The sequence below is a fragment of the Naegleria gruberi genome (assembly GCF_000004985.1).
Source record: "Naegleria gruberi genomic scaffold NAEGRscaffold_51, whole genome shotgun sequence".
NCBI lineage: Eukaryota > Heterolobosea > Eutetramitea > Acrasida > Naegleriidae > Naegleria > Naegleria gruberi.
Genome location: NW_003163276.1, coordinates 130051 through 153401, shown reverse-complemented (window position 1 = coordinate 153401; position 23351 = coordinate 130051). Strand labels below are relative to the sequence as shown.

Sequence of the window (23351 nt, the reverse complement as noted above, 5' to 3'; positions counted from 1 at the left end):
AAAGAGATTTGACTAGATATCCAACAAATTGACAACTTGCTGAATGGATGGTCTTTCATTTGGATCTTGAGTCAATAATTTGACAGCCATGTCCTTTGCTTTTTCTGGGATTTTACCAAGAGAATTTCTTAATGAGCTTTCTCCTTCCTTCAAAATCGTAGTCAAATTACTCACCGTGTTACCATTCAGGAGCAAACACAGGGAGGCAAATATTAACCCGGCTTGATAGATATCTGCCTTTTGGAATTTCTCAATTGGAATATTTTCCACATTGCTCAGAGAATTGTGTTCTGGTACTTGTGATGAAATGTCACTATTTAGTCCATAATCTGTCAGTACGATTTTATCCTCATCCACAAAGAAAACATTGGAGAGTTTGAGATTCTTGTGAGCAATATTTTGTTCATGCAAATACACCAAACCATTAACAATTTGCTTGAATAGAGAGTAGATGAAATTCCAATCCAAGGATGGTTGATTCTTTGATTCCAAATAGGTTTGCAAATTTCCAGATCCATAGTAAGGCATGGCAAAACAAAGGAATCTGATGGATGCCTTATTCTTCTCCTTGTCTTCTTCTTCAAAGACATCGAATATGTTTGCGAGTGGAATCTTCTTTTGTTGAATAGTTCTTCCCATACGAATCATATTTACTCCTTCCTTCATACATCTGTTGAATTCGGTGGTTGATTTGATTGGTAAATATTTGATTACAATATTTGGACCAGATTTGTTGGCCAAATCCTTTGCAATATAAACCTTTCTATCAATCATTGATTCATTAGATTCAATCTTATCCAATATTTGATATGTTTCATTAACAATCTTTTTGGTCTTTTTGTCCTTTTGAGATGTGACAACTGGTTCTTTGAATGAATCTGGAATCTCAAAGCTGCCACCTAATAAACTATTCTCGGTTAGCTCTACCTTTGGAGCATTTTCAGCAGCAGAAATAAATGATGGCATTTCAAGAGGACCATTATGACCTGAGATTGAGTGAGATGACGAAAATCCAGACATTTCAATACCTGACATTTCAACGCCTGACATTTGAATTCCAGACATTTCAATACCAGACATTTGGATTCCTGACATTGGAATACCAGAAATTTCATTTCCTGAATCTTTCATAGCGGACATTTCCATACTAGACATTTCAATTCCTGAGCTAGCAATACTGCTATCGAATTTGTGAGAAGATGGTACAGAGTCTGCCAGCGACTTTTCTGAAAGGTTGATACTAGATATACTCTTCTCGGATAATTCTCTCAACTCGGATTCTCTTTTTTCTTCCTTTTTTCTCTTTTTATCATAATCAATTGTAACGTTCAACTTGAACTTGGCAGCATTACCATCCTTTCCAAAAATATCCGAATCAATAAAATCAAAATCCACATAGTCCTCAATATCCATATCGTAAATTTGTAATTCATGACTCTCAATCACATCTACATCCTCCATAACACACTTCTCCAAAATGAATTGTGTCACATCTTCAACAGTAGTTTCAATCTCATTATCAATAGGGAAGGAGTATTTCTTCTTAGTTCCTGCATAGTCAATCAATAGGGAAACAAATTCTGCATTCTTTGTGCCAAATAAATCAAAGAGAAGTTGCTTGATTGTTTGATTCTTGTTCTTTTCAAATTTCTTATTGACCTCTTCAAGATCTTTTCCATATTCTTCAAAAATTCTTTCCCTATCACATCCAACAATATTAAACAAGTAATTCATATAATTTCTAGCTTCATAACTACTATTTTCAAGCTTGAGTATCAGGGCAATCACTGGTCTAACAACCAATCGAGCATATTCCTTCTGAGTTCCGATAACATGATAAATATTCATGATAGAAGTAGTGTAGGAAGTATTGGTACAATCAACAGTTGTGGCATTCAGTTGATTGAACATGTCCAATAGACCAATATCCACAAACTGTTTTGTCGTCTCCTTCGTAACAATATGTTGAAAATTGACCAACTTCCAAATACCTCCGTGTCCTGTTAATTTGATACCATATTTCGGATTGATCAGACAATCGGAATAAACAGCTGCAACATCCTTTTCAAGGAAGATTGAATTAAACCTCTTGTCTGCAACAAACGATTCGAATATGGCTGTAATTTTCTGGCAGAAATCTTGTGTCTTGTCTTGGTAGGAATTGTAGTAGGAAATAATATCCTTACACACTTCTAAAAGTCTTTCTTTTGGATCTTTATTAGTCACCATTCCATTTTCATCCAAGTTTGTATGCACACCGGAGGCTCTAACACTTAACCCACTAATAATCTCTGTATATGATGACATTTTTTTTTTGAGTGAAATGTGAATGATGTGTGGAACTTGTTGAAACTTATTTTCTTTGGGAAACTGGATTGGTGAATGATTCCTTTCCGTACTCCGAGAAGGAGCCATCATAAATACGAAGTTTATCAAGAGAAACACCAAGAAGATTAAGGGAATAGAGCAAGGCACAAGCAGTTACACCACTTCCACAACTTCCAATAATTGGCTTGTCAATTACAATCTTATCATTAATGTATTGAATGTTCAAACCAGAGTTTTGGAATAATTTCAAAATCTCTTCATCTGTCTTGAAAGTTTTATCTTCTGGATTGACAAGAGTTGGGAATGGAATATTGAAAGAATTTGGAATGTGTCCACTCTTTAAATTTGGACGAGGTTCTGGTTGAGTTCCATTAAATCTTTCAGCTGATCTAGCATCTATTCAGTGTATAATAAATAGTATCATATCTCACTAATATTCCACTAATAATATTACATACCAACAATGTATGATTTTTGATTATTCAAATTATCCAAAATTTCGTCCATTCTTGCAACAAAATCCGATTGATATTTGGCCTTGTACGGATGAGATGATGGAGTAATATTTGGTTTTCCACTTTCGATAGGATAGCCCAATAGCTTCCACTTGGTTAATCCACCATCCAACAAGCTAACCTTCCCTTCATGTCCAAAAACTTTAAACGTATACCAAACTCTGAATGCTGAAGTAAAGGCAGTATCATATACAACAATTTGATCAGTATTTTCAATACCCATTTCTGTAATGCTCTTCTCAAACAATTCAACAGAAGGGAACATGTGTGGCAAATCAGTGTTTTGATCACTCAATCCATCAATATCAAAAAATCTAGCATTCGGAATGTGTTCTTTTAAATATTCTTCATAGCCATTACGTTTCATGGCTGGCATATGCCATGATCCGTCAATAATTTTAATATTGCTTGTCTTGTTGATGGCTTCCTTTAAAGCTTGACAAGAAACAAGAGAGGAGAGACGATTGGAGGTTTTGAGCATTTTTTTTAATAATTTAATAATTTAATATTTAATAATATTTAATAATATTTAATCAACGTCTATTAATGAAACATTTTCATGCATGCAAGGATATTAAGATTATAATTATAATTGAATTTAATGTAATCACAATGTTAATGAATCAAAAATAAAAGTTATGCAAATATATTACAATTATTCTTGAGGAGTGGATGGAACGACATTTTGTAATTCTTCCTCCAGATTATTAGTTTTGGATTCTTCTTCTTTTTCAGAATCTTCCTTTTCATATTTGTCCAAAACAGCTCTCCACGAATTTCCAGGATCTTCAGATTTTTGAGTGGCCAATCGAGGGAAGATGGCAAAGATAGTAAAAGTACCCAAATATCCAAATATGATACATAATCCAATTGTGAGAGAGAGCCAGTCGAATTCCTTTGAATCTGAACCTTTTGTAGAGTAAGGTGAGGTGATTTCCTTAACCAACTGAATAATCAACAAGATTAATAAAATAATTGGTCCAATATACTTGATGAAAATGCTCCACTCTTTGTGAGGTCCAAAATTACAGACCTTCTTGATACGAAGTCTGAATTCATCAATACTATGGAAAAGAATGGTATCAGTGAGAGAAAGATACTTTTTCACTCTGAGTTTCCATTGAGGAGTAGGTCTGGTGGCTGGCTGCTCTGATGAATCAATTGGTGTAGCATTACCTTCTTCAACATTGGCATAAGATGAAGAAGAGTATTCTCTCCATTGTTTCCTAACTCTGGCAATTACTGATTCGTCTGAAATCAAATATCCTACAACAATACATTGTCCAATAGCTGACAATACCAAACAGAAATCACTCAAGTAATGGTCCACAATATCCATCAAATAGTATCCACTGAAGTAGTTCAGTAAACCCAACTAAAAAAATCAATATACTTACTTGTCTAAACAATATGGAATACCAAAAATGAATCCCAAAAAACAAGTCACTAAAGAAATCCAATGCAATTTGAGATTTGGAAAAGCATCATGAATTACTGCATTAACACCTTCAATCATACCAAAACAGCTGTCAATAGCAAGAGTATACATGGCAACAAGGAACAAGATGCAAAAAACATGTGAAGCTGGCATTAAGGTAATAGCTTCAGGAATGACAACAAAGGCCAATGCCAAACCTCCTTGAACAATATGATCAATTTCAACACCCTTAGAATGGGCCATATATCCCAAAATAGCAAACATGCAAAATCCAGCAAAAATACTGAAAATGTAAGTGGACAAACCAATAATCCAAGCATCTTTGACAATATTTTGCTTTGGATCATTGTAGGATGACAGAGCAATCATGGTACCACTGGCCAAACTCAATGAAAAGAATACCTGACCAGCTGCAGTTAACCAAATTTCCACATTCAAAATCTTTGTAAAATCTGGCTTGATGAAATAGTACATTCCTGTCCAACTTCCCTCCAAAAAGAAACTAGTAATCAACAAGATTAATAGCAATAATATTGGGAGTGGAACAGTAATATACGTGATTATTCCTGTTGAGCTAGTTCCCTTCCAAACACCACAGTAAACTGAAACCCACACTAAAAACAATGAAACAGTAATGGCAATATTCAATTCACTCACAACTGTATCACCAGAACTACGTCTCAAAATCACATCATAGAAATATTCTTCAGTTTTTCCTTTCCAAGGAAGTTCCCATGCAAACATGTGATAGAAATAGACAAAAATCCAAGAAATCAAAACACTATAATAAGTACAAATTCCAAATCCTCCAAATAGAACAGCAGCAACTCCCAAACCTCTCATACGATTGTTCAACAATCCGAGAGCTTTGATACTACTCTTCCTCAATAATTGTCCCATACTCAACTCGAGAATTAACAGTGGAATACCCAAAACAATTAAACAAACAGTATATGGAATTAGGAAAGCACCTCCTCCTTGCTTGTAAGCAAGATATGGAAATCTAACAAAACTTCCAAAGCCAATAGCAGCTCCAATTGTAGCCAAGATGAAGGAAAGACGAGATCCCCACTGTTGCCTTTGATGATTATTGGTAGGTGCTGGTGTGGTTGGTATCGTTGATGATTCCTTCCTTTTTTCACTCGAATCTTGTTCGTTTGATTCTTCTTCATCATTGATCATATTCGAATTTTCATCAAAGGTATTCATTGATTGCGAGTAATTCAAACCCAAATCCTCTTCGGAGCGATTTCTCTGTTGATTTTTCAACTCCAAATCATCATCAGAGCCATGTTCGTGATGATTATGTTTAATAATTATATTATGATGATCTCCTTCCTGAAGATGATGATGATGCTGATGATTATTGGATAGCCCATTATCTGTACTCATTAATTCATCATCATCACCATCGTCTACGTGTTGACCCACCCGATGACGAGTCTGTTGATGATCAGAAGACATGATTCTCTTTTGGTTGTGTGATTTCAAAGATATTTAAAAACAAGGAGTTGTTGATTCTTTTTTTTTTGATGAGAAATATTTTAAGGGAGTTTTGCTTGCTGGAACTTTTTGGATTCTGTAAATAAGATTAATCAGGAAATGAAGTGGAATTTTGGTCATTGTCTACATTTGTAATTTTTTTGAAAATATGAGTATTGTTAACAATTTTTTCGAAATACCAATGTTACATCGTTCCTCACAACTCTACATTAATAAATTTACAATTTATTATTTTCATTTCTTGCCAACACTTACAAATAATTCTTACAAAGGTCCAAACTTGTTTGCCACAATTGATCTTGCAATTTAATATCATCCTCAAAGTTATTTCCAATCTTTTCAATACAATCAGCATAATAATTACCAGATTTAAGTTTCTTCTTATCTTCAATGGCTGTGTAGATACTTGTTTGAGCTCCTTGTTCAGGTGACTTTGTAAAGTACCAGCTAATTGGAGCAAAGATTATAGCAATACTAAGGTGTCTCGATAATTGTGTGCGGACTAAGCCGGGATGGCATGCATAGGAAGTTGCTGAACTGTCCTTAGCTAATTCACGAGCAAGTCTCTTTGTGAATAAAATATTGGCCATTTTGGATCTATAGTACAATTGATATTCACTAGCTAATTTGCTTGAATTTCCAGTGACAGTTTCTTCTTTGAATGAACAGAATCCCTTAACATCACTTTCCTTCTTGATATATGAAGCAGCCAATGATGACAAGTTAACAACTCTTCCATTAGATTTCTTAATCATATCTAAAAGTAAAAGAGTGAGTAAGAAGTGACCTAAGTGATTAGTACCAAATTGAATCTCTATATTTTGCTTTGTTGTAGCATATGGACACATCATGATGCCAGCATTATTAATCAAAATATCTAAAGTGGTAAATTTTGACTTGAATTCTTCTGTGAATTTCTTAACGGATTCCAAATCAGTCAGATCCATTAACATGACAACCAAACGTTCAGCACCACCTCCATTCTCTTGAATGATCAACTTTTTAGATTCGGCTCCATTTCTTTCACTACGAACTCCCAAAATAACAGTAGCTCCCAATGAGTGCAAAATCTTACAAGTTTCATATCCAATTCCATTCGGACTAGCACCAGTTACAATAATTGTCTTTCCCTGCAAAGATGTTGCCTTGAGTAATTCAGAAGGAACAACTCCTCCATTAAAGTGTTTCTTTCCCAAATACAACACTCCGAGACCAGCAGCTGCTACAGCAGATAATTGTGTAGTTGAACAATTTTGTACAGATGAGAGAAGCAATTCCATGATGATTTGTTTTTCTTATAATGATTTCAAGTTTTGTGTGTGATCAATTTGATTCAGGAAAATACAACAGCGAGAGGCAATAGGTGTGAGGACTTGTTGCTATTTTTTTGTGTTTTTAAAAGTTTGTGATGAAATCTTGCGCATTTTTAAGGTGCAAAATAATGGCGCGTGCAATTTTATAAGAGGAGTACGCACAACATTGAGAACTTTGAGCTGATTGACTACGATCATTATTGGGTTTTGTGAAAAATGTGCGAGGTGGTCCTGAGGTTTGTCCACTTCCTCAACATTGAATTTGTTTTTACAATTTTATTGAATTTTTATTGTAAAGATATGAAAGATTGAAATCAATTAGACTTCATGTCACAACATCATAATCAAAGAAACCACAAGCAAAATACTAGCATCTGGAACGACCAGCTGATTCACGAACAAAGACCTTAAACAATATGTAAGCATTCTGTGTTTTAGAACATTTAATTTAATACCAATTTTATTGTCGTTTGTGATAATGATTGAATAAATTGCTAAAAAATAATTGAAATAATTTATTGATTTTCCTTATCAACTTGTTCTTGATTGACAATCATAACCATTCTATATCTAACCTTATTGGAATTAACCTTTTCAATTGCTTCACCAACTTTATCCAAAGTGGTCAACTCAACTTGTGGTTTAATATCGTGATCAGCACTGAACTTCAACATTAAATTCAATTCTTCTGGAGAACCAATGACAGAAGAGACCAAGGAACGAGCCTTCAGAATGAGAGAAAATGCTGACAAGTCATATCTTGGATTTGATGCTAAATTACGTTAATTTCACAATTTGATAATCTTGTTAAATACTTACGAAGACCCAACATGCACAATTGACCATAAGGTCTCAACATGACAATAAACTTATCAAGTTCAATATCTCCACTAACAGTATTCAAAATAATATCAAACTTTGATGCTAAAGTTGTCTTTGCTTCTTCAGTGGTGTGAACATAAAATTCATCAGCTCCAAACGATCTGCATTCTTCCTCCTTACTAGCAGTAGTACTCAATGCAGTAACATGCAAACCCATCTTTTTAGCGTATTGAATGGCCAAATGTCCAAGACCTCCCAATCCCAACACTGCACAACTGAGTGGTTTACCTGGAACCTTATATTGAGGATTCTTTGTATATCTGTGCAATGCAGTAAAGACAGTGGCACCAGCACAGAGCAATGGAGCAGCATGGATGGATTTCAAGTTATCTGGAATTGGGAAGACAAAGTGAGCATCCCAAACAACTCCTGTTTGGTATCCTCCACCAATTGGAGCTGTGTAAAATGGTTTGGAGCTATCACACAAATTTTCCAAATTATTAGTGCAAGTTTCACAATGACGACATGAAGTAAATTGATATCCCATACCAACACGCATGCCAACTTTGATTTTACCTTCATGGGCGACATTTTCTCCAATATGCTTAACAATACCAACCTGAATTAAGTAAATGTTGTTTCATTCACACAATTTACCATGTTAATTTCAACCAATTGATTAAAAAGTTACATACCATTTCGTGTCCAGGAACAGCACCTTTCGATCCAAAAGTAAACCAGTCCGTATGACAAATACTACTACAAATCAATTCAACAAATACATGATTTGGACCAATGCTCTTAACTTGCTTTTCAACCTTATCAAAGGAAACCAATTTTTGAGAGTCCTTCTTCTCACCAACTGCATAAGCAGTAACACTAATTGGATTAAATGTTGTATCTTCGCTCATTGTTTGATGATAATATGATGTGGATATAAAATTGTCGCTATCTTGTTGTTTTTTTGTGTTTAAATTGAAGAATGTTGCATGCATGATGATTGGCTTAAATATGTTCTAATGTGCGAAATGCCAGTAAGAATCTGCGATGATGTTCAATAAACAACTTTTCATTTGTCTTACAGGACATGCTGTGAGGGAGTAAAAATTTTGGATGCACTTTTGTCGCAAGAGTGGAAAAATTCCAAGGATTGTGCAACCTCAACTGTAGTTGATGAGAGTTAAGTGCAGTTAGGTAAAAAGTAAACTGATGATGATGATTGGAGAGATGAAAAAATTGGTGGTGAAAGAAGAGTATTATTATTTTCAAATCAGAGAATAGTTTCAATTCAATAGAGTTTCCTTATTGATAGAATTTCCAAAATTGTATAAAGGATTGAAATAAATTGTTGCCGCAATGGAGTTGCATTGTAACAATTCAATTCAAGAGAAAAAATGGGTAGATTATTTGCTTCAAACATTACCAATAACACTAACACTGATACTATTGTAACTGCCATTTACAAGAGTGAAGACGATCATTATGAGGAGGAAGTTACTCATATCATTCCTCGATACAAATCTCACACTTTTGGACCAAAAACCAAAGGTAGTGCCAAGTTGAGGTTGTCTCGTCTTGACATTTCAGATAATAATAAGAGAACTCGAATTTTCAATGAACCTTTCGTTATGAAGGATAAGGAAAAAGTTGATTATTACTTGTCCATTCCATTTGAAGAATTGGAATTGCATCAAGCTGAAGGTGGTCATAGACATCACGTCGATAATCATCCAATGCCACACGTCACTAAAACAGGTATTTAAAAAAACAAGTAATGTGTTTTATTATGTGAAACTGTATTAAAAACACATTATTTGCATACCTAGATGTGTGCTTAATAAATTGATTAATTGATTACAATTTTAGAACGTTTTTTTCTTCGCCTCATCATGTTACCATTATTATTGGGAGATGGTAATGGAGAAGAAGCTTCTAGAAGTGGTGGTACAATATCAGAAGGAGTTGGGGATGAGATCAGCGAGGAAGATTCGTCAAATGATTGTTGAAAATCCATATTCGAGGCAGAGGTTGGAGTGCGAGAAACATTAGATGTAGGAGTCCCAGAATCCATTCTCTTTTTTCTGGTCCTTCTCTTTGTTGAATGAAGATCATCCGAGTTGGAAATTGCAGAGGTAGGTGTGTCGATATTTGTTGAGGTACTTTCAGGTGTTTGAATATTGGATAAATTCTTAGTTAAAATGGGAGGAAGTGGTGGAATAATTAGGGAAGCTAGAGAGGAGGGAACTGAACTCAGTGGAGAATAAGGTTCATTAGAACTACTGTTGAATTCTGTACTTTCGAGAGTTGATTCATCGTGTTGCTCTTCCAGATTATCACACCCCTTGTTCTTCCACGATTTTGTTACTTTTTGGTTGGATTTTTTTCTCTCTTCTTCCTCTTTTTTTTCTTCAGCAATGAAAAGTTCAATTTCTACTTGATCGGCAGGAAATGAGTCTTTGAGGATTTGCTCTTCCTCTAATTTGTTTGAAATGTCACCGGATTCATCGTCATCTGAATTGGTTTCCGTTTCTTCATCATAAGTTAATTTAGAATATTTGGTTACAAATTTTGGAAAGTCCTTTGTGACACTATAGTTCTTTCTCTTCATTAGTTTTGAGTGTTTGTCCAAAAGCTCCTTCTTTTGTTCAGAAATTCCCATGATTTGCTCTACTCTTTCCTTGTATGTATTCAATTGTTGTTTTACACACATGTATTCATAGAGTAAATTTTCATTTTCAATTCGTTTCTGAAGCTCTTCACTCTTGAACAACTTGTGTTGTGGGTTGTATTTGGATTCCCATAATTTTTTAACTTGTACAATGTGACGCTCCTCCAGCCTGACATCAAAAAATCGGCTCAACTCTATCACTGAAGCAACAGAAAACCAACACGACTTTCCATTCTTACTGGCTCGATTCATTAATGCTATTATTGATTCAAAATCCTTCTCTGAGAGAGGATACCTACTATCCTTATTATAGTTATTGAGCCACTCTTCATCTTCGCTCTCAATATTATACTCTACAGAAATGTCAATCTTTCTATGACTGTACATGTCAAAATCAGCTTGAGCTGGGATAGGATTAAGAGTTAATGTAGAACGATCATATCTATCAGGATCTTCATATTTGATAAATTCCGAAGTTCTCTTAAAAGGTGGTCCTGCTGGCTCTTCCTCAATGATTCTAACGTTTGGAATATCAATGTGTATCATTGTCCCATCTCTAAACTCTTTAAATTCATCGTATTCGTCAGCGTCTCTGAAATACCTCTTATTAGATTGGCTTGTACTATCAATGAGAGTGACTGTACCAGTAGAAATACTCTCATCTGTGAGAAGTTTCAAATCCAAATCAGTCAAATTTCCTGACAATCTGCTCACATCTGAATCAGGTCGTTTTGGGCTTGCCTTATTGGCAGCCTTTTTTGCTTCATTGATTGCAGCAGTTACTTTCTTTTTCAAACTTGCCAAGTTTTTCAAATCAGATCCTCGTAAGATGAGCAACTTTTTTGAAACATCCAACTTTCTTGGTCTTGCAAGACCTGGAGATGGTTGTGGTGTCGTTGGATTGCATCTTTGTGAAACTGGTGTCTCCATTCCTCTCTTTCTTTGTGGTCTAGAATCAAGTTTCCTTTGTTTGGATTTACCTTTGGTTGACTCATTATCACTGTCACTTTCCGATGAAGAGGCAGCAGCTGCTGCTTTTCTTTTCGTACTCTTGGTAATTCTCGTTCTCGTTGGTGTTCTTTTTACAACTGATGTTGTTGTTGTATCTTCCTCTGTAGTGTCCATCTCTTTTTGTTCCTTTTCATCAGCTGAAGGTTCCGATGTTGTTGATGTTGTGATTGTTGCCTCTTCTGTACTCTTTGGCTCGTCTGTGTCCTTTGTAGTGGATTTTGGAAGTGGTGTTCTTCCTCTTTTGTTGGCTCTGGTCTTCTTTGGAGTTTCAATAATAACTTCATCACTATCATAGTCTGATTTATGAGTGAGGAAGGCATCATCGTCTTCCATCTGATTGTTGTTTGTATTATCCTCCTCAGCAAGTGATGTTGTTGTATCAGCAGCAGCTGTGGATGTACTACTCGATTCGTTGGAGGACTCTGATGGTTGTTCTATTGTTGTTGTTTTGTCTTCATCATTGTCTGAAGTATTGTTGTCGTCTTGTTTCTTAGTGATGGGCGATTGTAGAGGTTTTCTTCGTGTTGTTCTTGTCTTTTTAATGAGAACATCTTGTGAATTGTGGTTATTACCTTCAGAAGTTGCTGCTGTTATTGTATTGGAGGCTAATGTAGTCGTGTTGGTTTTAGAGGGGGAATGGTTTGCTATCTGTAGAGTGGAGGGACTAGACGGAGAGGTTGGATCTGTTTCCTCTGGTGGTGAAGATGATGATGATTGTCGATGATTATTGTTCTTATTGGCCGTTGAGGTTCTTCTTCTGAAAAGAGGAGAGGTTGTTGTGGGATGATTAATCTCATCTTCCTTCCCTTCATCACTACTCGATAAATCGTGATCATTTGGATCTAAGACAACAGAAGTGTTATTAGCTGTGCTTGCTCCGTCTTCATCAGTCAGCATTGTATTATCGTCCACTTGTTGCTTCAAGATATTACTTGTTGATTTTTCCTTGTCAGTCTCTTCCGCACTTGATTCCTTATTATTCTCCTCCGAAGATGATGATGATGAGGCTGTATCCCTTTGTTGTTGTTCTTCTTCTTCTGGATTGTCATCAATATCATTGTCCGTTATTGTTGTTGGAGCTTTCTTCTTCCTAGAGACACTCCTTTTCCTTGGCATTTTTTGATTTCTAGAATTTATAACCGTTACTAGTGATGTGGTTTATTTTGATAGAGAGGGGAAGAATAGAAAGTGAAAGTAGCAGCTCTTCTTTTTGTTTGTCTTATCTGGGGAGAGTTTAGATGATTGGAGTGTTCTATCTTAATCCGATTGTTTTGATATTTTTTGATTATTGACTTTCTCTTGTTGGATGATGAAAAAATTGATGAAAGAATTTATTAAAGTACAATCGAGAGTGTGGTTTATTGTTGTTTGTTACGTTTAGAATAGGTAGCAGCAAGGTTCTTTTCCTTCAACTTCTTTTCAGCAATTTCCTTCAAATCCAAACGAAGACCCAACATGAATAATAATTCGAACAAGACAAAGAGAGGAGCAATAAAGATTTGGAAAACATTGTCAATGAGTGCAGGTCTTTTACCCTCTGTAAACCGAGTTGATTAATAAATTTCATGTAATTATTAATCCGATTGGTTATTAGATTCGAATAGTTCAGTTTAGAATTTCTTCTTGAAAACTTACCTAAATAATGGCCATAGAATTGAGTACCCCAACCAACAACTTGACAAACAGCAGCAATAACAAAATAAAGTGTTGGATCTTCACTATACTTTAAGAAGAGATGACGAGAAATAACAAGCATGGCAAACAATTCGGCATTCAACAAGGCCTGTCATTTTCAAAATTCGAAATTAAATGAAAATTAAAGTGAAATCAAACACAAAAGGTCAGCAAGGTTGATCAAAAAATAAAAACCTACTCCTGCAATCAAATCCAAAATCAAATAATATACAGCAAGAAAACAAAAAGCAACAGTTGCCAAATTGCACCATTCAGCTCCCAAGCCTAAAACATCAACCAAAATATTCTTAATAATTCCTACATGTTGCAAATCAACTCGGAAAATCAACATGATCAGTGAAAATGCAATCACAGGTACAAATATAAAGTGAATAATCTGATTGGTTTTACTTTGGTGATAAAAGTAATAATTTGCAAATTGATCAGAGACTGAAAAGATTCGGGAAATGGTGGATCCCTTCTTGGTGTTATCTGATGGTGGTGGAGACTGAGAGGAGGACATTTGGTGTGATTTTGGAATTTTTTTTACAATTGGAAAAATGCACGCGGATTAATAATCGCAAAGAAAGTATTAAGGAAAGTTTAACTGTTTCTTTCTTGCATGGCAATTTGCACAATCAAAATTGTGTCTGAACATGGAGTGGCAGATTATTGATTCAGGTAATTTTTCCTCTTATTAAAACAACACCTCAGATTATCAATAAATAGATGATTTTCAAGAAATTAACGAGAAGGGGTTATAGCTCAGTTGGTAGAGCGTCTGCTTTGCATGCAGAAGGTCTAGGGTTCGATTCCCTATGACTCCAATTTTTTGATATATGATATACACACCGTATTTGTTTACTTATCATTTTAAAGAACGAGATTATCATTCTCATCCATATTCCAGAAAGGATTGAAGGCAACTTCAAACACATGACCATCTAAATCAGTAAAATAACCAGAGTAACCTCCCCAAAACACCTTCTGAGCAGTTTTCACAATCTTGCCACCACTATTTTCAACTTGTTTCAATACTTGATCAACCTCTTCTTCAGATTTAGCATTAAAAGCAAGTGTCAACCCATGAAAATGTCCAACATGTCCACAATCTTGAAGTGTTGTATCCTCAGCCAAGCGTTTCCTGTCATATAGAGCCAAAGTCATTCCAACACCTAAAGGAAATAGAATTAAATTATCATTGCTCTTCTCTGATGGTTTCCATCCTAAACCATCACAATAAAACTTGATTGATTTTTGCAGATTTTCCACACCAAGTGTGATGAGGTTCAGTTTTTGTCTCATTATTTTTTATGATTTAATTTGGAATCTATTTTGTGAGGAAGAATTTTCTTCGATATGTTACTGTTCCAGTAAACGCTAGAACTCGAAGGAGTTTGGATATTAGTAGATTCATAACCTGCCATTACTCAGAATCTTTGAAAAATTCAATTTAAAAGAGATTTATCAGTAAGTAAATATATAGATGAAGTTTCAATTTTGAATTGATAAAGAAAATATGGTACCAAAATTTGCATCCATCAATTTAGCTTCGATAATGTGCAATAAATAGAAGGTGATCCAACTCTGTCAATTTCTTTAACAAACCTTACTGAACCAACAAGATTCTGTCTTCGTTGCCTTCACTGTTCATACAGTCAAAGACTGTAGCGGGATTGTCGCCATATTCCTGGCAGGCTTCCCGTCCAAAATAATAATTGAAACGTTACGAGGACAATCATCCTTAGGTGTGGATTTTTGTATAATGTGATTTCAAATTTCCAATCTTCTTTTATTCTTTTTTGATAGTAGTTTATGAGTTCTATATCTTAGAGGTCTTGTTCTAGTTGATACTTAGTAATCCACTGTTACTCTATATCATCATCACAATTTGTGAAGCTGATTAAATACTAAGAATTTATATTATTGATGGCTACGGCCATATCACGATGAATGCACCTCATCCCGTCCGATTTGAGAAGTTAAGCATCGTCGAGCCACATCAGTACTGAGGTTGGAGACAACTTGGGAACCTGTGGTGCTGTAGTCTTTTTATCTTTTTTTCCGTGGAATATATTTGTGTTAACAATAGTTGTTCCATTCATGCAAAACTACCAAATGGATTACCGAGACTTTCAATTATTCATTAGATAGACTTTGATACATATTGGTCCAAAAACAATGAAATATCTAGTAGCAAAGAGCGAGTCAGATAAATTCCAACCAATGAAGCATAATGTAAAAATATTGATAGAATCGATTCCTTTACTGAAAAAGGCTGTTATCATGTTATGAAAAAATTGAACAGTTAATGGCTACTATTGTAATTTTACAACAAGTTAGAACTATTGAGTAACAGTTGACAAAAATTCTAAATATGATTTTGTCCAAAAAAATTAATTCGCTTCTTTCGAATAATTGTAAAACTCAAATTGAGACATTTTGAGTTTGAGAATCTGCGGTCAGTACATAAAGCAGTGCTAAGAGAAGATTAGTGTTATCATTTGACTCGTTATTTTGCTCACTTTCCAATACATTTGAGTTGCTAACAGGTGCATGAGCTTGAGAACATCCAACATGGTGAGAAGTAGAACCATCATCAAGTGTTTTGCTTTCAGATGTCTTGACATGCATTGAATGTACATTAGAATTTGGGATTATTTCAGATGTAACAATTTTGCTCTGGGAACATTCAATTAATTTGAATTTTTTCAATTGATTAGTTCCATTGATATTATCATATTCAAAGTAATTTTCCAAGAATGTTTCGTTACTGAGTGATTTTCTCAATTTTGATCGTTTAAAACAGCTTTCGTCTTGTTTCTTTTTGATTTTCTTCCTTACATTCACTGTTTCATCTACAAATTTCATTGGTGTTTTTCCATGCTGCTGTTTTCTATTGAGTCCATGTTGAGAAGAAATACTAGTTGCATGTGATGCATTACTGTTCGAATCACATTCATGCATGTCAGGATGATGCATCAAAGACATGTCACTTGCATGTTGCAACATTGGTGCATGTTGTTGCATTACTAACATGTTGTTTCCTTCCATGGCATGTGTTTGTGCTGTTTGTTGATGGTCACCAACGACATGCATTCTTGTTTGCTAAACTTTTGATTTTGATTTCTTGTTGGCTTTAGTTTTCTTCTTGCTGTTGAGCTTTCTCTTTTTTTACTTGTTTGTTGGTAGATTATCCCATTTCACCTCACCTACAATATTCCATTTCTTATTGTTGTTGGGCATTGCTGAAATTTCCCAGGCATTGTTCCTAGAAAAAACCTATTAATAATACTGCTTTAAAAAAGTTCGCTTCAAAAAAGTAGTAAAAAGTAGTAAGGAGATTAATGGCCAATGATGCTGCTGCGCAATATTTATTGTGTGTGCTATTGTTGAATCAGAAAAACACAATGTTTCGCTATGGATGTGTTGGTACCGATATTATTAGTAGAGGAGTAGTAATTAGTGAGAGCACGACATGTTGTAGTGGAATGTTTGTTTTTTTGTTGTATGTTTTACCGAGTTTTCTTTGCAAGCGAAAGACGATGCAAATTTTGTTTACTGTCAACAACAAACTAGATACGAATATAATATACTCAAAGACTATACAGGGAATAAGGCTGCACAAATGGATGTCCCTATGTATACTAAGCATGCATTTATTGTTCTTATTTGGTAATACAGACTTACTTTTATGTGCACATAAAAGGGAGGTGGGTGTATGATTACGTTTCTTCTGTTTGCTTGCCCAATTCTTTTGTTTGCTTGGTCTCGTCTGAGCTCGATTTTCAAGAGTGTTGTTGACAGTTTTACATATTGTGAACTTTATTGGGAGTTGTGAGGTATCTTTGTTTCTTACCAATTGAAAATTCTAACAAGTCATACTTTCCAAACATGTCCTTTATAACTTCAAGCCCGGTAGTATTGACATGAATTTTCTTACCATTCTCTGGGTATTTAAATTTGATTTGGTTGATTGGTGGTTTTTCTTCCCAGTTTTGGACAAGTGCTTCACCCAGAGATTGTAGAGAATTAAAATCAGATTGGGAGAGCATCATTAATTCTCTCTTTTTAGTTCTATTGTTCTTGAGCATTATCTTTTGCTTTTGAATCTTTTGAGGAGTACTTGGAAGATACGTTGGTTGTTTAGTGGAAGGGATAGAAGACCTTCTGGCAGGTGTTGTTATGGTGGGAGTCTTTCTTACAGAAACGGGACTAATGGGGGATGGTTTGAGGAATGAATCATCAGATTTCTTTAGATTTGGAGTGGATTGAGTTGTTGTTAGGACTTTCTCTGGCTTGATTGTTGGATATGTTATCTTTGGTGTTGTTATGATTGGACTATCTACATCTAGGATTAATTGCTTTGTACAATTGCTTGGGGTTGTTATGGATGGTTGGGATTTTGGTTGCGTATTGGTGAATGAAACAGGTGTTGTAAGGGGTGGTGTTACAGTGGTTTGCTTAGGTGTTTTCGGTTTGCTGGCAGGTTTGATCTTTGGTTGTTTGGTTGGAATGATTGCTTGTGTGTTGGATGGTGATTGTTGATTTAAAGGTCTAGCAGGAGGGATTGATGGTTGGTCAATTCTGGTATTGTTCTTATTTACAATAGTAATTTCATCATTTTCGTCATCATATTCAATTGCATCATCACTCCATGATTGCTTATCATTTGAATCTCTTGGAAATATTCCTCTGATAATAGCCAAATCATTAATCTTTTGATAAAAGTGCCTATTAAGCATTTCTCTATAAGGCTTCTTATCGATTGTAAAATCATTGGCTGGAACCAAGTCTGTAAACTCTTCGATTGTCTTTTCAATTAAAGCCTTAAACTCTGGAAATTTAACACTAGAGGTAGGGCATCTATCTAATAGCCTACTATTATGTAAACCTATGAATGGAGCCTTTAGATTAGTTTTCTGAATCAAAGCCTTTGCATGAACACAACCTTCAGATGAACTCCCTAGACGTGATCTCATACAAAGTGGACACTTCCTACTTTCCCTTTCCCGAGATGTTGTTGTTTTTCTGGTGGTACTTCTGTTCCGAAGAGTTTCATCGGAATGTGACTGGATTGTTTGAAAGAGGGAAGAATGGGGAGGCATTTTTTTTTGCTGTTAAATTAAGTTTCGCGCCTTTTTTATTTGTCCTAATAATAGAGCAAGAATTTGGGCATCCATCTTTGTATCAAGTGTTTAGGAAGCTGGATTAAGGGTTCAATCTTTGATGTGAGGGGAGTGGAATCTTCTTTGAGTTTAATTCTTCTTTTTCTTCCTTATCCATGGTATTGTTCTAACATGATGTGTCTCAGCTCCGTGTTGCAAATAGTACATTGTAATGTAATTGCAGAGTTCAGAGAACAAGAACATGAATACCAGAGTTTCCAATATGGTAATATGATGAATTGTCCAAAATCCCCAATAATAAACAAGAATACTTCTCATAAGATAGATTAGAATAAAAAAATCCGGATAGATTGGTATAAAAAAATCTGAAATAATAAATAGTATTGATTTCCAATGGAATGGGTTTTCTCCAAAGTAAGGTTGAAAAACAAAATAATCACTGAATGGCCAAAGCAGCTTAAAATAGATTAATAAAGACCATACAGCAATGTAAAATAAGGTTGATAGAGTCTGTCTATTGATCTTGGCATCTACTTCCATTTTGTTTTGAGAGGGAATTAGTGAAACATTGAAACGTGAATATATAGCATTATCAGAACCGAAGGTACAAGTTGGCGTGGGATCTCGTTCACTTTGGAAAACCAGACGAGATTCAATGACAGGTAAAAAGAATCTCTGCAAAAAGTATTCGTCAGTGACAGGATGTAGGTCATCAAACGACAAGGAATGCAAAATTATTAGTGACCAAGTGGCGTCAACTTCAATCTTGTCCAATTTTTCAATGTTAACGAATAATTCATGGTAAAGCTCGCAACAATAGTGTCCATTCTTGAAATAGAATTGACCTCGAATTCGTTTACATCCTTCAATCGAGTTCAGATCTGTGTGGATATATCTTAAAGGATCGTAACTTTTTCTGAATCTTCTCAATAATAATTGTTGATTAGTTTGGTAATAGGGATCAAGAGCATAAACCCAGCTAAACTCGAAAGGTTCTGTACTCTTATTCATAATACTATTAAACTTGGACCCCAAATATATGAAATTATATCGACTCACAAACTCGAATATAAATTGCACATCTCTGAATGTTAGTTCTTCCCTGATCGATTTGTAATTCTTACTCTTCCCTTCCTCCAATTTATCAACAAGATAACCAAATTCAGTTGGGACAATATTTTCAAATTTTCCATAGCATTCAGACTTGTATTTGATAATGATTTTCAACAGAATATCCACTACACTTGATTTCTGCTTTTCATACCTTTTAGTAAATAGCCAATCATTTGATCGTTGTGTTAGGATGCGTTGATAATCATCTGGTAGAATTTTAAACCAGATCGGAGCCATTTTATAATCTAGTATGAACCTCGCAGGGAGAAAGGGAAGAACTTGATCTATCAGAAGGTCAGGATAAAGTTCTTTTAGAGACATTTTTTTTTGCTTGTTTTATCATGTTAATGAGCTACTCTCAATTACTCTTGTCAGTCTAATATGTTGTGTTACAATTATTGTATAAATTATAATTTAATATTTACAAAAAGAAAGATTTACAATTATTCCAAAGGAACCTTTCTAGGTGTTGCCTGCTCCAAGTTGATAGTCTTCTTGAATGTAATGACAACAAATCCATCAGCAAATTTAGCCTTTGATTCTTTAGTATTCAAATATTTAGGAAGATGAAGTTTTCGTTGAAAGCTTGGTTTAGCCTTGTTAATATTTGAAATGGACAAGATGTGATGTAAATCATCAATATCAATATGAACATCATGTTTAGTCCACTCAGTATCATTAAAATCAAAGTAAATATTCACCACTTCATTGGTGTGAGAGATGGAAAGATGAGGCTTTTGATTTGGTTCATTGAGAGGTGGTAATTTTCTTGGAGGTGGTTTGTTTTCAATTGAAGTTTCAGGTTCATATGCACAGCCTACAAATAATATCAATCATATTTTGTTTTTCAAATCATGAATTCCGAATACAAGTTGTGATCATAGAAATTTAAACAAATTCCGAAAATTATGGAATGATGATGATAATCAGTAAATAATGGTAGCCTTTGATACTCACCTAAAAAAGGATCCATAAACATAGAGTCCAACCATGATGAATCTTGTTGTGATTGTTGAGACATTTTTTTTTGTTGTTTTTATGAATTTCAAAGAGCTCATATTTGGAAATATTTAGTTTTATTAAACTAACTAGAAAGAAACCAAACTAAACAATACACTTAGCACAATCACACCCAAAGATGCACTTGTTTCCAAAGAGGCTGCATTTCTTCCTCCCAAAGAAGAGTACTTTACATTACCATTCAAACAAGTATTCAAAAACAATGATGTGGTGAACATTTTGCTTTTGCAAGCATTATCATAATAATAAGTCTTGAATCCAGTTGCATCATAATAAGCATAATAAGTGGTACCATATTCGATAATGCATTTTCCCATTGGAATGACCTGTGCAGATCTCAGTTGCCCATTACAAGAAGAACCATTCTTGTATGTGTAAGCAATGACATCAGTGAAAGTGGTTGGTGTAGGTGGAACTTCAGAGGTACATTCCTGTGTAAAGTAAACTTGACGACCAGAAATTGTAATCACATTACAAGTAGTTGATCCTTTCGATGTGCAAGCTGAACCACTATCGAGGAACATGGTCGTGTAAATATCACCAACACAATTGACTTCAGTGTAATAGGTTTGTTTGGTGATGGATTGGCAGGAAACAAGTTGTTGGATGAGGAGGAGAATGAGAAGGGCGAAGAATGGTTTCATTTTTTTTGAGTGAGATGAACGGTTCTGATCTGGTTGACTGAATGTGTGGAAAAAACTGTAGAAAAAGGAAGGCAAATTGGAAGCTGTAAAGACATTTGATGGATGGTAATGATGATACAAACAATTTGTCCAAGTTTGGATTTACTTGTCAGTATTGGATTAACGAATAGATTTTATCAATTTTACAATACTTGTCTACGGTTTATTCTAGTTTCCTCTTCTTTGGTTGGTTAAGAGAATCGAATTGATTGGAAGTTCTTCTATTTGCATTCTTTTCCACCATTTCTGTATTTGAATTTTCAGATGATTCATCAAAAAGATATCTCAATTCGCCATAATTAACAAAAGCTTCCCATGAGAATGGAACTCTAATAGCACCAATATTTCTCGAATAATCTACGTAAAATTTTGAAACAGGAGAGTAGAGAAGTTTTCGTTGCTTCCATTCTGAATCAATAGATTTGGCTATTTGAATAATTGAAGAAGGAATTGGTTTGACTAAACCTTTCGAATGCAAAGTGTATATCCAGTACACAAGTCTATAAACACACGTTCCTTTCCATAAGGAAAATAGTCTTTCATTCCCATTAACCTTAAGTATATCTTCAAGTAAATTCTTTGCCAATATTTCCAAACATATTTTGAAGGATGCATGCTTGTGAACATTTTCAAAATGTACAATTCCACTCTCTACTGCAATATCGAAATGTTCCTTGTTGACAATCTCAAGCATGTTAACATTGAAATACTTGGAAATTCCACAGTTTAGAATGAATTGCTTTTGAATTTCTGGATGTGAAATTACTTGATTATCAACAACGGTAGGAAAGCTGTACTTTTTTCCATTTTTCACATAAATCTTTGGTGTTCTATGATGTCCCAATAGAGATAGGTTTAGAAAACCAACGTCAATATCTGTAGGCAGAGAATACACATTAACATGACACTTTCCAATATTTTCCAATTCTTCTTGTTCGAAAGGTAAATCGAGTAAATCTCCATAGTTTGCGTCTACTTGCTCATGTTTGTGGTAGGATCTAGCATCTGGACCATTAAGCCAAACAAAATTCAGATCCTCTGGGCAATTAATTGCAATAATCTGAGACAACTCTTGAAACTGCCTTCTATGGGTAATGTCAACTTTTCTTTCCATTTCTTTAACAAACTCAAAGTAAATGTCCGAATTAATAGCATTCAAATGAGGTACCACATGATTATGATTGAAATTGTATAATAGAGTTTCTCCATGAATGTGAAAGAATGACATTTCAGTGCATTTAGACCTAAATGAAAAACATTCATTTAAGACCTTATCTGAGTCATCAACTTGATCTTTCTGATTACAGGACATTTTGGTTGTGCAATTATATAATACCAGAGTTTCGACACCAACCCATTCCAATAATCTCATTAATTCGCTATACAATTCAAAGTTACAAATTGTAATCTTTCTTACTTTGTAAAATCTTTTGAAAATTTCACAAAAATACCAAAATGGACTTTTTGAATGTAAAAAACCAAGATTAAGCTCAATTAAGCCATCATTCACTTTCTGGTCGATCACATTATCAATCATTCTCTTCCATTCTTTACAGACTCCAATAATTTTCACCCAATTAGGAATCATGTCCAAGTATTTCAAAATTTCTGCCATGATTTCCTCTGGTAATTGACTAACGATCATGTTTCTTGAATTTGCCTGAGACATTACAATTTGACTTGATTGAGAACTCTCTAGTTCTTGACTTTCCAATAACGATTCATCAAAATTCGGTACAAACTCTTTGTAATCATCAATATTTCCTTCGAATAATTGAAAATGGGTACAAGGAGTATCCAAAACTCCACAAATCCAAAATAATTTTCCTCTATTAATGCTGTTTCTTGCAATTTGCAATAATTTACACTTTCGGTTGGGATGAAGAAGACAACATGGAGCCCACAAGTCACCATAATCAATGGAATTACCAGAATCTGTTGCCCATTTAAAGTATCGACATGTTGCGCACTTGTAGTAGAAAGCTCCAAAATTTGTTGTACTTTCTTCCACTTGTTTTAGTACGGTTAGTTTCACTGGTTTGCAATCACAGGGTGGTCCTAGAATCTTGATATGGTGAGGTCTTGGTGGTAATGTTGATAGATCTGGTTGAGACATTTTTTCGGTTGGTAATTC

The 23351-nt window shown here is 34.7% G+C and overlaps 12 protein-coding genes and 1 non-coding gene across 13 annotated transcripts; 2 read left to right on the top strand and 11 right to left on the bottom strand.

The window, feature by feature from the left end:
* Nucleotides 1–12: 12 nt before the first annotated feature.
* On the bottom strand, nucleotides 13–2229 carry NAEGRDRAFT_72132 (uncharacterized protein; the record flags this gene model as incomplete). Its single annotated transcript, XM_002672699.1, has 1 exon — nucleotides 13–2229. One exon carries the CDS (start codon nucleotides 2227–2229, stop codon nucleotides 13–15), a length of 2217 nt encoding a protein of 738 aa, XP_002672745.1.
* A 124-nt stretch (nucleotides 2230–2353) lies between these two features.
* On the bottom strand, nucleotides 2354–3324 carry NAEGRDRAFT_72131 (uncharacterized protein; the record flags this gene model as incomplete). The annotated part of the gene is made up of 2 exons (XM_002672698.1): nucleotides 2354–2724; nucleotides 2787–3324. 2 exons carry the CDS (start codon nucleotides 3322–3324, stop codon nucleotides 2354–2356), a joined length of 909 nt encoding a protein of 302 aa, XP_002672744.1.
* Nucleotides 3325–3419: 95 nt separating this feature from the next.
* Nucleotides 3420–5801, bottom strand: NAEGRDRAFT_81122 (sodium:neurotransmitter symporter-like protein). Its single transcript, XM_002672697.1, has 2 exons — nucleotides 4241–5801; nucleotides 3420–4195 (listed from the first exon to the last, which is right to left on the bottom strand). The coding sequence occupies exons 1-2, from the start codon at nucleotides 5743–5745 to the stop codon at nucleotides 3499–3501; spliced, it is 2202 nt and encodes a 733-aa protein (XP_002672743.1). The 5' UTR covers nucleotides 5746–5801; the 3' UTR covers nucleotides 3420–3498.
* Nucleotides 5802–6035: 234 nt separating this feature from the next.
* NAEGRDRAFT_72129 (uncharacterized protein) lies at nucleotides 6036–7064 on the bottom strand (the record flags this gene model as incomplete). Its single annotated transcript, XM_002672696.1, has 1 exon — nucleotides 6036–7064. The coding sequence occupies one exon, from the start codon at nucleotides 7062–7064 to the stop codon at nucleotides 6036–6038; it is 1029 nt and encodes a 342-aa protein (XP_002672742.1).
* A 548-nt stretch (nucleotides 7065–7612) lies between these two features.
* Nucleotides 7613–8830, bottom strand: NAEGRDRAFT_72128 (uncharacterized protein; the record flags this gene model as incomplete). Its single annotated transcript, XM_002672695.1, has 3 exons — nucleotides 7613–7869; nucleotides 7917–8538; nucleotides 8615–8830. The coding sequence occupies 3 exons, from the start codon at nucleotides 8828–8830 to the stop codon at nucleotides 7613–7615; spliced, it is 1095 nt and encodes a 364-aa protein (XP_002672741.1).
* Nucleotides 8831–9313: 483 nt separating this feature from the next.
* Nucleotides 9314–9682, top strand: NAEGRDRAFT_52017 (uncharacterized protein; the record flags this gene model as incomplete). The annotated part of the gene is made up of 1 exon (XM_002672763.1): nucleotides 9314–9682. One exon carries the CDS (start codon nucleotides 9314–9316, stop codon nucleotides 9680–9682), a length of 369 nt encoding a protein of 122 aa, XP_002672809.1.
* NAEGRDRAFT_81121 (uncharacterized protein) lies at nucleotides 9681–12714 on the bottom strand (the record flags this gene model as incomplete). Its single annotated transcript, XM_002672694.1, has 1 exon — nucleotides 9681–12714. One exon carries the CDS (start codon nucleotides 12712–12714, stop codon nucleotides 9766–9768), a length of 2949 nt encoding a protein of 982 aa, XP_002672740.1. The 3' UTR covers nucleotides 9681–9765.
* A 242-nt stretch (nucleotides 12715–12956) lies between these two features.
* On the bottom strand, nucleotides 12957–13795 carry NAEGRDRAFT_72125 (uncharacterized protein; the record flags this gene model as incomplete). The annotated part of the gene is made up of 3 exons (XM_002672693.1): nucleotides 12957–13135; nucleotides 13234–13381; nucleotides 13472–13795. The coding sequence occupies 3 exons, from the start codon at nucleotides 13793–13795 to the stop codon at nucleotides 12957–12959; spliced, it is 651 nt and encodes a 216-aa protein (XP_002672739.1).
* Nucleotides 13796–14026: 231 nt separating this feature from the next.
* NAEGRDRAFT_t565 lies at nucleotides 14027–14099 on the top strand. The gene has a single exon. It is a non-coding gene; the product is annotated as a tRNA-Ala (tRNA).
* A 46-nt stretch (nucleotides 14100–14145) lies between these two features.
* NAEGRDRAFT_72124 (uncharacterized protein) lies at nucleotides 14146–14577 on the bottom strand (the record flags this gene model as incomplete). Its single annotated transcript, XM_002672692.1, has 1 exon — nucleotides 14146–14577. The coding sequence occupies one exon, from the start codon at nucleotides 14575–14577 to the stop codon at nucleotides 14146–14148; it is 432 nt and encodes a 143-aa protein (XP_002672738.1).
* Nucleotides 14578–15699: 1122 nt separating this feature from the next.
* Nucleotides 15700–16371, bottom strand: NAEGRDRAFT_72123 (uncharacterized protein; the record flags this gene model as incomplete). Its single annotated transcript, XM_002672691.1, has 1 exon — nucleotides 15700–16371. One exon carries the CDS (start codon nucleotides 16369–16371, stop codon nucleotides 15700–15702), a length of 672 nt encoding a protein of 223 aa, XP_002672737.1.
* A 710-nt stretch (nucleotides 16372–17081) lies between these two features.
* On the bottom strand, nucleotides 17082–18380 carry NAEGRDRAFT_52014 (uncharacterized protein; the record flags this gene model as incomplete). Its single annotated transcript, XM_002672690.1, has 1 exon — nucleotides 17082–18380. The coding sequence occupies one exon, from the start codon at nucleotides 18378–18380 to the stop codon at nucleotides 17082–17084; it is 1299 nt and encodes a 432-aa protein (XP_002672736.1).
* A 1577-nt stretch (nucleotides 18381–19957) lies between these two features.
* Nucleotides 19958–23333, bottom strand: NAEGRDRAFT_52013 (uncharacterized protein; the record flags this gene model as incomplete). Its single annotated transcript, XM_002672689.1, has 3 exons — nucleotides 19958–20331; nucleotides 20713–21233; nucleotides 21730–23333. The coding sequence occupies 3 exons, from the start codon at nucleotides 23331–23333 to the stop codon at nucleotides 19958–19960; spliced, it is 2499 nt and encodes an 832-aa protein (XP_002672735.1).
* Between the last annotated feature and the right edge of the window lie 18 nt (nucleotides 23334–23351).